Raw genomic sequence first — 11,386 nt, forward strand, 5'->3', positions numbered from 1 at the left:
TCTTCACTGGATATATGCTTCTGAAAGCTGTGATGGACTTTTTTGCATCCATTCCGTCAGAACACTAGCCATATATGTAGTTAATCCGGCCACACGGTGGCTCCGACAGCTTCCTCCGGCTAGGTTTCAGACTTCGATGCTCAAATTGAACCCCACTCCAGAAACTTGGACTTTCGTAAAATCAGTCTGTTATATAGCTTTCGTTAAGGCCATTGATTACAAATTGGTGTGGATGTATAATTCAGATGCCTCGAGTCCAAACGAGGAACTTACCACATGCGAGGTTTTTGATTTTAGGGCAAACACTTGGCGGTACTTGACTTGCACTCCAAGTTATCGGTTATTCTGTGACCAAGCGCCAACATCTGCAAACGGGTCTATTTATTGGTTCACGGAACCATACTATGGCGAAATCAAAGTAGTAGCTCTCGATATTCACACCGAAAAGTTTCGGGTGCTACCTAAGATTAACCCGGCTATTGCTAGTTCAGATCCTAACCTTATCGACATGTGCACTTTGGATAATAATTTGTGCATGTCGAAAAGAGGAGGAGATACGATGATCCAACATATTTGGAGGTTAAAATCAACGGAAGACTCATGGGAGAAGATTTATACCATAGATTTGCTTTCTTGTTCTTCTTCTTTATCTGAGTTCCGCGATGGATTTAATTGGACGCAAAAGGATTTGGTTGAACCGTCCACACCAGTGGCGATATGCAAAAACAAGAAGATCTTGCTCTCGCATCGCTATGCCCGCAATCTAATCAAATACGATCCCCAAGCAAAATCTCTTTGTTTATTTTTCCAACGTCCTCTGTGTAGAAGATATGTTTCTTATTTTCAGAGGTTGATCACTCATGTGTAAAATGCTTTGACGTATTTGGAAGCATGTAAAGAAACAAAGCATTAATGGAACCAAATGAACAAAAAATTTGGTTATATTATCCGATAGGCATGTTGTTTATTCATAACAAAATATCGCAATTTTGCCAAAGTACACACTATTTCGTTACGCATAAGTCATATAAATTACACACTATTTTGTTACGCATAAGTCATATAAATTTATAACTCCAACAATTCATGACTGAGTCTAAACGACCAAGTCTAAACAACTCAACATTAATTAATAGCAATTTTTAAAATAGAAAAAAATCTAAAACAAAGTAAATCAATGAGAGCATAGATAAGAGTATAATGTGTGTTTGGGGTGTTTACTCCGTTGCATCAAACACCATTGATTTGTCGTTTACTGGTTAGAACGAAAAAAGAAAGTTTAATTATGAAAGCTAGTGAATTGAATAGATAGTATTTTTGGGATATGGGGTTAACATTAACAAAATTGTGAGAGTCTTTTTGATTTTGGAAAATACGTAACTCGAGAGGATGTGATGACACTCTGAGTCAGCGTGACACTGACTATGTTGACTTTTCAACACTCTAAACAAATTTAACCTTTATTTGATTTTGGATTACGGATGTCATTGTTTCTCAATAATTCTGCTTAATTTTTCATTTATGAGTTGATTTAGAACTGTAAATTCATAAGCAAAGGCTCTGTTTCTAAAAAGAAGATGTATTCTTTAGTCTTTTCATTTTCATTGTTACATACAACATGTCCAAATATGAGATGGTATGATGATAAAACAAAAGAGAATCCAGATCTCAAATATGTAACCAACCTAGCTAATATGTAACCAAGTTAAAGAGCATGAATTGGGATCGTGGCATCCAAAGTTAACCTCTACAACTTTGGACGACTATTTGTCAAGGAGAATTCCATTCATTGCGCATATCAAGAGTAAAGAAGTGTTGTTACCAAAATTAAAATTTGTTGTTGTGTGATGTCGAGGCTCACAGTAATATTAATTGGTTTGACCGTGGGCGACTGAAGATGGGACTCTCGTTAAATACCTAACATAATGGAACCAAAAATAAAACTTGTCCAATCGGTAAAGATCAATAGATGCTTTCGTGCATGCTTCCAGCACATCAACACGAGTGCATGAGTGGCTCTTTATTTTAAATATGATTTGTCTCCATGATTTGAAATCAATAACATTTAGAGAGAATGACTAGTGTAGTATATCAAATATTTTGTGCTTCTAACTAACCATGCCAATAAGGGCACGACTTGTTACCTGAACAAATCAAATCAATGCTTTTAGATACGGCAGGTTTAATTGGTTGCGAAACAGAAGGAAGCATCTGTGTGGAACATAGCTAGATCTAAGCTTTGTTTTTTTCAGTCAGCAATTTTCTTACCTAGTTTCATCAATATTAACCTTGTACTGAAGGATCACTGTTTTATATAGTTTTGAAAACATGTGTTAGGGTACATAATTTCAACCTGTTAGCAAAATGCCTTGAGTTTGGTCTAATATATTTCCTCCGTTTCAAAATATAGGATGTTTTAGTGGAAACACGCATATTAAGAAATAGTTACTTTTAAAAAGTTAAACCAATCATAAACAAGTCTGCATAATAGAAAATATAAATTTAATCTAAAAGTTACATAGAAAGTTGGAAACATCCTATATTATGAAACAAAAATATTTCTCTAAACATCCTATATTATGAAACGGAGGGAGTATATTTTTATGTCGAAATTAAAATATTTATAAGTAATGTAACCTCATCCTAGTTACATCAAGAAATGCTCTATTTCTTACATGCTTTCAATATACATCAAAAGATGTGAGTATGCATTTTATATATTAGAGATCAAACTTTGAATATAAGGAACATGTCTTAAGATTTTGCACTGATCAGGATGATTGAAAAATGAACAGACGGATTTTGTTTGGGGATCGTATTCTATTAGATTTTGGGCGTGAAGACATGAGAACAATATCTTCTTGTTATCGCATATCACCACCGGGTTCCAGTCAATATACTTTTGGAATAGAGACTCGGAAGAAGAAGAAGAAGAAAACAAGTCTATGGTATAAACCTTCTCCCACATGTCTTCTGATGCTTTCAATCTCCAAATCTCGTTGAGTTTCGTATTGCGCACCTTTGTCATGATGCACAACCTCTTATCCAGAGTGCACATGTAAATTTCCTTAGGACTTGAAGTGGCGATAACCGGATGAATCTTAGGCAACAACCGAAACGTTTCAGTATGTATATCAAGAGCTATTACTTTGATTTCGCCATTATATGGTTCTGTGAACCAATAATTCGATCCGTTTACATATTCCGGACCTTGTTGATTACTTATCAGATAACTTGGAATACAAGTCAAGTACCTCCATGAGTTTACCCTAAAATCAAAAACTTCGCACTTGGTAAGTCCCTCGTTTGGACTCGATGTATCTGAATTATACTCATCAGAATTATATAGCCACACTAATTTGTAATCAATATCCTTCACAATTGCTAGAGCTGGGACTACTGTCATGAAAGAGAATAGAGCCGGAGGAAGTTGTGCATACACATCTAGATTGGGTATCAACTTGTGCATCAAAATCTGAATCCTAGCCGGAGGAAGTTGTCTAAACCACCGTGTGGCCGGATTAACTACATGTATAAACTCTGATTTCGAGGAATAGATGCAGAAAAGGCCGTCACAACTCTTAGAAACGTAGAAATGGGAGTAGATAGGACGGGATTTGGGAAGAGTAAACGATAGAAGTGGAGTCGACTCTAAGGAGATGATTGTCCTAAAACAAATCGAACGACGCTCATCTTTTGATAAGTGGTTGGACATGGCGATGACTTTTGAGTGTTCCATGTGGGATCGTTGGGCAACCTTCAAGTGTCTCTCTGCAAAACTACGAGACTGGATCGTCGATCTCCATTGTTTTGAGAGAGACTTGAGTCGAAGTATTGATTTCACAGGAAGTTTCAACAAGATTTCCTCTATGACGTCGTTCATTAGTGATGTTGTTGTTGATGATGCAATTGCTTCCATCGTTGCCTTCTTATTTCTTCTTATGATATGAACGAATGTAGGTTATATATAGTTAACAAGGAAAGCCATATTTTAGAAAATATAGAAAATTAGGCTTTAAATTTGGTTAACTTCAAGGTCTTTAATAATGTTATTTCAAAATTTGACCTCAAAGATAATGATTTTATGTTCAAAAAGGCTAAGAAGTTATATGATACAAAATTAGACCAGATTTTCTAGTATTAATTACCATTTTGGCAGAAAACCTTAGTTACCACTTAATGAAAAAGTTAGAAAAAGATCAATTAGATAAGCTATAATAATCTAATCAGATCACTATATGTCAGTATGTCAAGTATATATAACCTATTATTATCATCTTCTTCTTCTTTTTTCAGTATCTCTAATGATTAATTAATTATTCTATTTTTATATATTTAATATTAATAACCAAATATTAAGGTATTAAATGTTACAATAATCAAGTAGTACTATTCTATATATGTATTTTTCATTATGTTTTTCAAAAATGATTTAAAATTATTTATTTGTTTCTAAAACTGCTGGAATAAACCTTTTTCAATGTAAAGACAACGCATACATGTCTACGTACTTTTAAAAAGTCATTACACGGTAGTGTCTTTGGGTTAAGTAATCTCTGTTCAGCTTAGGTACGTGGAGTAAACGAAAAGAATAGTGAAAAATCTTGATTCATGAGCAATGCTCTTCTACATGTGTTTCCAACATCTAGAAATATCTGATGGAGGATGATATAATATATTCATGCATGATAATGTTGATGATCCAACGTAACAAAAGAGAGTCAAATATGTAACCAATTCCATTCTAATTAAATTCAAAATAAATCACAAATCTAGTCAGTACGTAAAGCATAAAATGAGTACTTTCTTTAATGCTTCAAAACGCAACAAAAGAAGTAGATAGTATTTTGGTTTAAATATGAGAGATCAAACTTGGAAAATAAGGAACCGATCTTAAAATACACAAATAATGTTTGAAAAATGAGCAGAGACGTTCTGTTTCGGGATTTACCAAATTGCGGGTATAGGGATGTGAGAGCAGGATCTTCTTGTTCTTGTATATCGCCACGGGTATGGATGACTTAACCAAATCCTTTTGGGGCCAATTAAATCCATCGGTGGAACTAAATCCATCGAGAAAATCGAAATGAGAATAATAAGAAGAAAGCAAGTTTATGGTATAAATCTTCTCCCATACGTCTTCCGATGATTTCAACTTCCAAATCTCTTGGATGCTCTTGTTCCCTTCTGTTTCATACATGCACAAACTATTACCGAGAATGCACATGTCAATGTAGCTAGGATCTGAACTAGTAATAAGGCTAGGCTTAGGCAGCAACCGGAATATTTCGGTACGAATATCTAGAGCTATCACTTTGATTTCGGTATTATATGGTTCTGTAAACCAATAAAGTGACCCGTTCACAGATACTGGCTTTTGGTCATGATATATCCGATAACTTGGAGTGCAAGTCAAGTATCTCCAAGTATTTGCCTTAAAATCAAAAACCTCGCACTTGGTTACTCTCTCGTCCGGACTCGAGGCATCAGAGTTATACACGTCGGAATTATACAACCACACTAATTTGTAATCACTGGCCTTCACGAATGCTAGATGAGAGATTGATTGCACTTGCAAGTCTCCAAAAGTACCTAGTGTGGGGTTTAGCTTGTCCATTAAAATCTGAAACCTAGCCGGAGGAAGCTGTCGGAACCAACGTGTTGCCGGATTAACGACATATATCTCTTGTGTGTTTGGGGAATGAACGCAGAAAAGTCCATCACAGCTTTCAGAAGCGTATATCCCATCATGGAATCGGAATACGTGAGGGAAGTTGAAAAGATTAGAGGGTAAGAACCTAACCGATTCCAAAGAGATGGTCCTAAAACTAATATTCTTTATGTCTGGATTCCAAGTGATTATCATGACTTTTGCATGATCCACGTGTGATCGCTGAGAGATCTTCAAGTGCATATGTGAGAAAAAGTGAGACTCGATCGTTGATCTCCATTGCTTCGAGAGGGATTTAAGTCTCATTAGGGATTTTACCGGAAGCTTTAAGAAGATTTCCTCAACGACATTGTCTGGTAGTGACGATGGTGATGCAATATTCACTAGCGTCTTGTTTCTTCTCTTTCTTTGTGATGATGATGATACAATCGCTTGCGTTTCTTTTTCCATGACCACAATCTGATACGAAGTGAATGGTTTCCAGGCTATATGATTCTCTTTTTATACACACTTAGCCGCAAGTTCTAATCAATAAAGGATTAGCTGATTAGGAAAAAAGGAAATGTTCATATTAATCGCACAATTTTTAAAAATCAAAACAATAAGTAAAAAAAAGAAAAAGGAAAAAAGAAAAGTTACGTACTTCAATTTCGACTGGGAGAGTATATATATATATACATTATTAGATTTTTGATTTATATTATTTTTATAGTAATGTTTATTTTTATTTCTTAGACAAATTATTTTTTTATATAATTTGGAAAAACTGAGAGTAAATTCACTATTTCAGCAAAAACACAATAAATTAAAATTTGGATATATATAACATTTGGCAACATCATAACAAACAATTCTTATGGGCCGAAAAGGAAATTTATTTCCTATTTTGTTATTCTCACTAGCCACAGACACATAAAGATACTAATACCAATTCGGTTTTCAACTGGCTTCTTCAGAAAACACGTCTCAAGATAAGTTTTATAGAATCAATCCATGGAATAGTTCCCTTAAGCGAGTGGAGAATATAAACTCAATGAGATAAACAGTAATAAGTCAAAAACGGAATCAGATCCTTCAGTGTGACTTGCTTGGAAATTGTGTGTGTGTCTATGGTTCTTCTGCTTTTTTTAGCACAAAAATGTTAACAAAAAAATAATAACATTTTTAATATTTATAATAATTTCGGAAGTGATTAAATAGAGAGAGATAGGTGATGGTTACAACTTACAACTTACAAAACAATGAATGCTCTCGTTGGTCCAACTCCTCTTTCTTCTCCGCAAAAATAGCAAGAAATTAAACAAACAAAAACGATTTCTTTTTTCTTTTTTTCTTGTGAGCTTGAAATTAAACAAACAACTCCTCTCTCTCTCTCTTTCTCGTGGATTCGTTAATTCTAGAAAAGAAGAAGAAGATGGATTCGTCATGAAAGCTATGATCAATATCATGTTTCTTCTTAGTAACCACAATTTACAAGAAGAACAGGGTTTTTCAAGAACGTAGCAGACGCATTTCTTCTCTCTCTGTTTCTTTCTCAATCCCTTCGTGTCTCTCAGAGAGATTCATCAATGTCGGTTCTTTCTTCTCGAACCGGACGAGATCGTCAACGTTACGACGACAACAACTTCCGTCTCGTTTCTGGGTACCAAACCAACCAAACCCCCTCAAAAAATAAATATTAATTTATTGATCTGTAAATCTTGAAAATATTCAAGAAAACAAAATTTATTGATTATATTTTTTTTTTTGTACCTCTTACACATTTGTGAACAGATGTATTCCGTATAGGCTGATTAAAGCTGACGAAATTGAACAAGACTCAACTAGTGTTGTTGACTTTGTAAACAAGCTTGAAGTTCTTATGGTTTCATCTCCTAACCGTCATGATCTTGTCTTCCCAAAGGTTCCTTTTTATTTATTGAGTATCTCTCTCTCTCTCTCTCTTTACTACTGTCACTTTTGCAATTGCCCATGTTTGTGTGTAGTGTATGTCTTATTATTATTATTATTATTCAGGGAGGATGGGAAGATGATGAGACTGTTCTTGAAGCTGCTTCTCGTGAAGCCATGGAAGAAGCAGGTGTTAAAGGAATACTTAGAGTAAGGTTTCCAACTTTTTAAAACAGGACAATGAAAAAGCTATGTTATAGTTGTTTTAACTAGATGTGTATTTGGTCATGTTTTTGTTTATATATATAGGAAGATCCTTTAGGAGTTTGGGAATTTAGAAGCAAAAGTAGCACAGTGGAGGATGAATGTTTAGGTGGTTGCAAAGGATATATGTTTGCATTAGAGGTTACCGAAGAACTTGAGGACTGGCCAGAGCGAGAGAATCGCCAGAGGAAATGGGTACAAAGCTCTATACTCAAATCTCAAATGTGTAGTTTACTTATTCATGTAAGGAAGCACAAATGTTTTAGTGACCTATGATCTTTTTAACTTTGAGATTACTCGAAAATGTGCAGTTGGATATTAAAGAAGCGTTGGAGCTGTGTCGGTATGAGTGGATGCAGAGAGCACTTGAAGAGTTTCTAAGAGTTATGGGAGAAGAAGGAAGATTGAGAACAGAGGAAGAGACAGTGCAGGATTCTTCAAAGTTAGACGAGTGTCAAATAGATCCTTGCTACTGTTTTGTAGTTAATTAGTTTCTTTAGCTGTTTTGGATTCAGTTGAATAGCTTCTTCTACTACTAATGTAAACAAAATTGAAACATGAGAGAGGCAAAATTGATTTCAGACAACATGTGATATATTTTAAACCTGTCTTGAACTTTGATATCTTTGTCTGTTTTAAGTGATCAAGATAGAATTGTCTTTATATGAAATTTGGACACCAAATGCAAGAAGACAAAAGGTCACAGAATAGAAATTAACTAATCACACACAGATCAATGCTTAAGGATTGACTCCAAATCAATTGAATCACCCTTTAAATCCAAATCCCTAAGCTTGTAGCACATGTTCTCCCATTGAAAGTTTTAGTTAGGCTTCTTGACATTTGTACAGTTTTTTGTCTGAGACTAAAATGACAATGTCCTTGTCACCACTTGGCTTGGCTCCATACATTATATTGGCTTGCCTTTTTCTTTGCTTGGATGTAATGTAATGACACAAGATGACTAATCTCAGAGACCATATAGCTAAAGTGTGGAAAATACTAAGCAAAAGGACAAACAATGGAGAAAATATGAGTCACTTTCTTGTTTCTACTGACACGGTTTACGAAGGACAAGTAAGACTTTGGAGTTAAATTTTTTAACTCCCAACTAATTCCTTTTAATTTAATGCCCAAAACCAAAAAGGCATCAACCAAGTTCACACACTCTTTTGCTCTTCTTTCTCCGTGTTTAATTTATAAAGAGCAGCCTAAAGGACCCTTAAAGAGACTTAGAGAGAGAGAAGCATTGATCTCTGAATATTGTGAACATGTTGAAATCAAGAAACAAGAGCAAAAGCAAACAAGAGAAGAAGTCACAAGAAGGGAAGTACCTTGGAGTGAGGAGACGTCCATGGGGAAGGTATGCAGCTGAAATCAGAAACCCTACTACAAAAGAAAGACATTGGCTTGGAACATTTGATACAGCCGAAGAAGCTGCTTTGGCATATGATGTTGCTGCTCGATCCATCAGTGGCTCTTTAGCTAAAACCAACTTCTTCTACACTGAAAACATCTCTTCACAAACACAACCACAGCAGTTGTTACAGTCATCATCAGACAAAGGTTCTGTTAATCCCACCATTGTGTCTTTGGGACCTGAAATGAGTTTGGAATCTTCTAGTCTCAGTTTTCTTCAAGATCAGCCACCAGAAAACCACCGTTTTTGTGATGCTCCTATCTCTTCTTGTTTGCAAGAACAACAGGTTTTGGCTAATCTCACTAACAGTTTCCCACATTGTTATGATGATGATCATGTTGGTCAAAGCAAAGAGATTTGCCTACCTTCTTTTCCCAGTGATATGTCAAGCAGTCTGTTTGGTTACCAGGACAACACCGGTGAACAGAGCGATGCAGAACAGATGAAGATTGGTTCGGTTCTCAGCAATGATTCGCATTGCTTTGAGTATGACTACACCGCAACTTATGTTGAGAGTTTTCTCAAAGATGTCAATGAAGATCCTAATCAGATGTTTGGATCTTCTTCTTCTTTCATCTGATCCGAATCGGCTATACCACCTTTCAATCTTTTGCACTGTTGACTCTTTTGCTTCTCTTGTGAGCTGTATAAGCAGTTTCAATACCACAATCCTCCTGTTATGTAACATAACAAGTATTGTATCTTTCTTTATTGTCAAATGCATTCCCAAACCAGAGTTATGAATTAAGCAGAGGATGTAACAAGTTTGAATCAAGTTTATTACTATCAATGATAGAGCACAAATGCATAATAAACTCAGGAACTACAATTATAGATTCCGAATTATATAACAGTAAAAAAATAATGGAGCAGACATTAAAAGTTGAGTCTTCACTTCCAGTTATTGGCAACAATGTCAGCCAAATCAACGACTCTCTGCGAGTAACCCCATTCATTATCATACCAAGCAATCACTTTAACCATATCATCTCCCATAACCATTGTAAGAGAAGAATCAATAGTGGAGGATACATCAGAGCACCTGAAGTCAACAGAGACAAGAGGCTCATCACAGACGTCGAGGATACCTTTGAGCTCTTTCTCAGCTGCATCTCTGAAAGCAGCATTGACTTCTTCAGCAAAAGTCTTCTTGGAGACCTGCACGACTAAGTCAACCACTGAGACATTTGGAGTTGGCACACGCAATGCGATTCCGTTGAGCTTTCCTTTGAGGTTAGGGAGCACAAGAGCCACGGCTTTGGCTGCTCCTGTTGATGTTGGAACAATGTTCAAAGCTGCTGCTCTTGCTCTCCTTAGATCACGGTGGCTAGCATCTAACAACCTTTGGTCGCCAGTGTATGAGTGAGTAGTTGTCATTGTACCTTTTATGATCCCTACCAAGTTTAACACAACACAAAATTGCTCAGCTTTTTACACAACATAACAGTTCAACATTCTTGTAATCCTTTTCCTTGTTACAAGATGCTTACCGAACTTCTGGTCAAGAACCTTGACGAATGGAGCGAGACAGTTTGTAGTACAAGACGCATTGCTGATGATTGTATCCTCATGGCTGTAAAGTTCAGCATTGACACCAACGACATAAGTTGGGATATCACCTTTTCCAGGTGCAGTGATTAGAACCTTCTTGGCTCCAGCCTGAATGTGCTTTCCAGCACCATCTCTGTCAACAAACACTCCGGTTCCTTCTATGACCAAGTCAATGCCTAGTTCCCTAACAATCATAACCAAATTTTCGATTAACATTCAATATAGATCTAGCCGGGTTGATGAATTTGTAAGATATGGGAAGTGGTTTTGTTAACTTACCCCCAGGGGAGGTTAGATGGGTTACGATCAGATACAATCTGAATGATCTTTCCATCAACAGAGAGAGCAGCATCTCCTGAAGGTTTGACATCAGCGTCAAAGATTCCAAGAGTTGAGTCGTATTTGAGGAGATGCGATGCTTGTTTGACACCACCAGTGTCGTTAATGACAACAACATCAAGAGGAGAGTCCTTACGACCATGCCAACACCTCAAGAAGTTCCTACCAATCCTACCGAAACCATTGATGGCTACCTTTATCTTGGCCTCGGTCACCCCTTTCCTGTATCCACCATTGCTTCCCATCTACAA

General features: G+C 36.2%; 6 protein-coding genes across 8 annotated transcripts in view; 3 read left to right on the plus strand and 3 right to left on the minus strand.

Annotated features, from left to right (window-relative positions):
- LOC109130191 (putative F-box protein At1g12855) lies at nt 11-868 on the plus strand (the record flags this gene model as incomplete). The annotated part of the gene is made up of 1 exon (XM_019239394.1): nt 11-868. A coding segment is annotated over one exon (858 nt), but the record flags the coding sequence as incomplete, so codon positions are not given.
- On the minus strand, nt 2,714-3,919 carry LOC104759196 (putative F-box protein At1g12855). The gene has a single exon (XM_010482154.1). It carries the CDS (start codon nt 3,917-3,919, stop codon nt 2,714-2,716), a length of 1,206 nt encoding a protein of 401 aa, XP_010480456.1.
- LOC104759198 (putative F-box/kelch-repeat protein At1g12870) lies at nt 4,809-7,237 on the minus strand. Its single transcript, XM_010482155.2, has 3 exons — nt 7,171-7,237; nt 4,952-6,168; nt 4,809-4,814 (listed from the first exon to the last, which is right to left on the minus strand). Exons 1-3 carry the CDS (start codon nt 7,235-7,237, stop codon nt 4,809-4,811), a joined length of 1,290 nt encoding a protein of 429 aa, XP_010480457.2.
- LOC104755565 (nudix hydrolase 12, mitochondrial) lies at nt 6,894-8,448 on the plus strand. Its single transcript, XM_010477964.2, has 5 exons — nt 6,894-7,313; nt 7,445-7,574; nt 7,688-7,771; nt 7,871-8,020; nt 8,137-8,448. The coding sequence occupies exons 1-5, from the start codon at nt 7,240-7,242 to the stop codon at nt 8,314-8,316; spliced, it is 618 nt and encodes a 205-aa protein (XP_010476266.1). The 5' UTR covers nt 6,894-7,239; the 3' UTR covers nt 8,317-8,448.
- Nucleotides 8,773-9,993, plus strand: LOC104755566 (ethylene-responsive transcription factor ERF088-like). Of its 2 annotated transcripts, XM_010477966.2 has the most exons (2): nt 8,773-9,531; nt 9,655-9,993. In XM_010477966.2, the coding sequence occupies exons 1-2, from the start codon at nt 9,097-9,099 to the stop codon at nt 9,823-9,825; spliced, it is 606 nt and encodes a 201-aa protein (XP_010476268.1). In that variant the 5' UTR covers nt 8,773-9,096; the 3' UTR covers nt 9,826-9,993. The 2 variants fall into 2 exon arrangements, with proteins under 2 accessions (XP_010476268.1, XP_010476267.1); XM_010477965.2 differs by having other exon boundaries at nt 8,773-9,993.
- The window catches only part of LOC104755567 (glyceraldehyde-3-phosphate dehydrogenase GAPA2, chloroplastic), a 5,678-nt gene continuing 4,274 nt past the window's right edge, over nt 9,983-11,386 (minus strand). Inside the window, exons 3-5 of one of the 2 annotated variants that reach the window (XM_010477967.2) lie at nt 11,076-11,380; nt 10,736-10,980; nt 9,983-10,639 (exon numbers count right to left, since the gene is read on the minus strand). In XM_010477967.2, the coding sequence (XP_010476269.1) occupies nt 10,137-10,639; nt 10,736-10,980; nt 11,076-11,380 (1,053 nt within the window). In that variant the 3' untranslated portion in view covers nt 9,983-10,136. Of the gene's footprint in view, nt 10,640-10,735; nt 10,981-11,071; nt 11,381-11,386 lie in introns of those variants that run through there. The other variant, XM_010477968.2, reaches the window with a different exon arrangement.

The sequence above is a fragment of the Camelina sativa genome, chromosome 17, assembly GCF_000633955.1.
Source record: "Camelina sativa cultivar DH55 chromosome 17, Cs, whole genome shotgun sequence".
In the NCBI taxonomy this organism is placed as follows: domain Eukaryota; kingdom Viridiplantae; phylum Streptophyta; class Magnoliopsida; order Brassicales; family Brassicaceae; genus Camelina; species Camelina sativa.